The 4,069-nt window shown below is 38.0% G+C and overlaps 1 protein-coding gene across 1 annotated transcript; it reads left to right on the forward strand.

Moving 5' to 3' along the window:
* Positions 1-1,667: 1,667 nt before the first annotated feature.
* Positions 1,668-2,267, forward strand: LOC147492652 (secreted RxLR effector protein 161-like). The gene has a single exon (XM_086567577.1). It carries the CDS (start codon positions 1,668-1,670, stop codon positions 2,265-2,267), a length of 600 nt encoding a protein of 199 aa, XP_086423703.1.
* The last annotated feature ends 1,802 nt before the right edge of the window (positions 2,268-4,069 follow it).

The raw sequence follows: 4,069 nt of genomic DNA on the forward strand, positions 1-4,069 counted from the left end.
AGTTCGTGGTGTTGAATACCTCTTAGGAGAGTTTAGGGATTATTTATCAGAGGTTGGGATTACATCCCAAATGTCTGCACCTAGGACTCCCCAACAGAATGGTGTAGCACAGAGGAGAAACATGACTCTTATGGAAATGGTTAGATCGATGATGAGTTATTCGTATTTACCAATTTCGTTTTGGGGATATTCCTTGGAAACGGCAGCTTACATTCTAAACCTGGTACCTTCTAAATCAGTACCTAAGACCCCAACATAATTGTGGATCGGGCGTGAGCCTAGTATGAAACACATTCGGATTTGGGGTACCCCAGCACATGTGTTGGGAGATGCTGATAAGTTGGGATCTCATACAGAAGTACGCTAGCTTGTTTGTAGGCTATCCTAGAGGAACGAATGGTGGTTTATTTTATAGTCCTAAGGATCAGAAGATCATTGTTAGCACCAATGCTCAATTCTTAGAAGAAGACTATGTGATGAACCACAAAACCCCAAGTAGTATTATTCTAGAAGAATTAAGAGGAGAGACACCAACTACTTCAGTATCAATTATACAAGAACTGGAACCACAACGTGTCAATAATAACGTACAAAAACAAGAGGTGGTTCATCGTAGTGGGAGGGTTGTTAGATAACCTGACAGGTGGATTGGTTTGGGAATGTCTTCAAACATAACCATTGATAACCAAGATCCTGATCCCTGGACCTACAATGAAGCACTCCAAGATAAAGATGTAGAATCTTGGCAAAAGGCAATGATTTCTGAGATAGAATCTATGGATTCTAATTAGGTCTGGGAGCTTGTAGAGCCACCCAATGGTGTTAAAACCATTGGATGCAAGTGGGTCTATAAAAGGAAAATAGGGGTAGACGGTAAGGTTGAAATCTTTAAAGCAAGGCTGGTGGCAAAGGGGTTTACTCAGAGAGAAGGTATCGATTATGAGGAGACCTTTTCACCAGTAGCCATGCTTAAGTCTATCCGGATTCTTTTATCTATTGCAGCTCATTTCGATTATGAAATTTGGCAAATGGATGTCAAGACAGCTTTCCTTAATGGAAGTCTTGAGGAAACCATCTATATGAAGCAACCAGAAGGATTCATTGAAAAAGGTCAAGAGCATCTTGCTTGTAAGCTTAAAAGTTCCATTTATGGACTTAAACAAGCTTCTAGATCTTGGAACATTCTTTTTGATGAGGTAATCCAATCTTATGGATTTGATCAAAGCCCAGACGAATCTTGTGTGTACAAGAAATTTGATGGATACGTAGTAGTATTTATTGTGCTTTATGTAGATGACATCTTACTCATTGGAAATAATGTGAAAGTGTTGTCACACATAAGGGTATGATTATCAAAGAAATTTGATATGAAGGACTTGGAAAAAGCGGGTCACGTCCTAGGGATCAAAATTATAAGAGATCGCAAGAAAAGGATGTTGTGCTTATCCCAGGCTACCTATATTGATACTTTGTTGACTCGTTTTAGCATGGAAAACTCCAAGAAAGGTTTCTTGCCTTTCAGGTATGGAGTTCCTCTATCAAAGGATATGTGTCCAAAAACACCAAAAGAGATAGAGGACATGAAAGCGGTTCCTTATGCTTCGGCTGTAGGAAGCTTAATGTACGCCATGCTATGCAGGAGGCCAGACATCTGCTTTACCGTAGGCATGGTTAGCAGATATCAGAAGAACCCAAGACAAGGGCACTGGACTACTTTAAAACATATTCTGAGGTACCTAAAAAGGACTAAAGATTATATGTTAGTATACCATGCAGATAGTTTGGTGCCCTTAGGGTGTATAGATTCTGATTTTCAGTCAGATAGGGACAAGAGTAAGTCTACCTCAGGTTGTGTGTTTCCCTTAGGAGGTGGAGCCATAGTATGGAGGAGTGTCAAACAGAAATGCATGTATGACTCCACCATGGAAGTTGAATATGTGGCAGCCACTGAGGCAGCCAAAGAGGCAGTTTGGCTCTGGAACTTCTTATTGGACTTGACAGTGGTACCTGGTTTACCTAAGAGTATCACACTTTATTGTGATAACACTGGTGCAGTATCTAACTTGAAGGAACCACGACCCCATAAAGCAAGTAAACACATTGAGCGCAAGTACCACCTGATACGATCAATTGTAAAGAGAGGAGATGTCACTGTTACCAAGATAGCATCAGAAGATAACCTGGCTGACCCCTTTACAAAGAGCTTACCGGCTAAGTCTTTTGACAGGCATGTTGAGGGGATGGGAATCAGATGTTTGACAGCATAGCTTTAAGTTTAAGTGGGAGATTTGTTAGTAGTATACTAAAAAGTAATGCTTTGAGTATAAGTAGGAGATTGATAGGGTTATATACTAAAAGCATTACTTTTGCATTAACTCTAATTCTTTATATTTTGAATGAAAATCATATGGGCAAATGTTATGCATATTATATATATTATTAGTTATATGCATGTATTCAATACTTTATGTTGTAGATGATATGGTGTGAACACACAGAAGATCATACCATAAGTACCTTATAAAGTATAACTAATCGCTCACAACCTAGATGGATTCGTACAAACCATTAGTACGGTTGTAATATAATCTTATATTAGTCTATCTTGACTATAGGATTACACTAGTACACTTTGTGTGTATTAAACAGGAATTAGTGAGGTTGTTTCTCTTTATACTGACTGTGTAAGAGAACAAACGCCTCTGTTATTATGGATGCTTTTCTTCCTAATCCGGATATAATAACAGGCACTTACATGCACTGTACATTGCTTTAAATCATCAATGAGTGAGATTCATTTGTGAATCAACAAACTCGATGAATTGGGTAATGACATTGTATGTAAGGTATGTTGTTGATTATAAAAGGAATCCGTGTCCTGCAAGAAGTTGGGTTGATGATGCCCCCTTGAGGAGCTCAAAAATATTGTCATGTAAACCCTACGGGTGGATTTATTCCGACATCACAATGAGGTTAAGTGGTACTACTCAAGGACATAAGAAGTTGATTAATGTAGTTGTCAGTAACTTGACTTAATCAATGGACATTCGATATCTTAAACACGGGGAGATCAATGAGCATATAATATGGAGCCCATAAACGCTGAAACGTAATTTGGGATTAGGGCGGTAGTGCAACAATGGCCTTTAGTGGAATAAGCCATTTGTTGAAGGACTTGGGCTATGTGTTCTGGGCGAACATGGGAAGCCTAAGCCCGTCAGGAGTCCTAACCCTAATTTCTCCTCATGGTCCCTATTGTAGCCTATAAATAGAATACTCTCTCTCTGGCCGAAATTCATTATTAACTGGATTTGAAAAAGAGGCAAGGAAAGATAGATCCAAAATTGGATCTAGCCTTATGAGAAAGAAGGGGATTGGTAGATCGTTACCCACACAACGTCCAATCTATTCTAAAGGAATACAACAGAAGATCAAGGGGTTGATTGTTGATTTGGATTCATAAAGGTTGGATTCTCAGAGTTATCTAAACCGGATCGAAAAGGTATGTTTTCTATCCAAAATTGTGAACACCATTGATTCCGTTGTGCGTGGGTTCTCGCGGTTTGTAGAAATATTCGTTATGAAAATAACGGTTCCTACAATTATTGATAGGGTTATATACTAAAAGCATTACTTTTGTATTAACTCTAATTCTTTATATTTTGAATGAGAATCATATGGGCAAATGTTATGCATATTATATATGTTATTAGTTATATGCATGTGTCTAATACTTTATGTTGTAGATGATATGGTGTGAACACACAAATGACCATATCATCAGTACCTTATGAAGTATAAGTAATCGTTCACAACCTAGATGGATTTGGACAAACCATTAGTACGATTATAGTATAATCTGGTATTAGTCTATCTTGACTATAGGATTACACTAGTACACTTTGTGTGTATTGAATAGGACCAAGTGAGATTGTTTCTCTTTATACTGACTATATAAGAGAACAAACGCCTCTGTTATTATGGATGCTTGTTCTCCTAATCCGGATATAATAACAAGCATATACACGCATTGTACATTGCTTTAAATCATCAATTTATGAGATTCATT

The sequence above is a fragment of the Coptis chinensis genome, chromosome 6, assembly GCF_015680905.1.
Source record: "Coptis chinensis isolate HL-2020 chromosome 6, ASM1568090v1, whole genome shotgun sequence".
In the NCBI taxonomy this organism is placed as follows: Eukaryota; Viridiplantae; Streptophyta; class Magnoliopsida; order Ranunculales; family Ranunculaceae; genus Coptis; species Coptis chinensis.

Excerpts from the sequence above, each read along its gene's own strand:
- LOC147492652 (XM_086567577.1), top strand. The coding sequence starts at position 1,668 with ATGGTTAGCAGATATCAGAAGAACCCAAGACAAGGGCACTGGACTACT.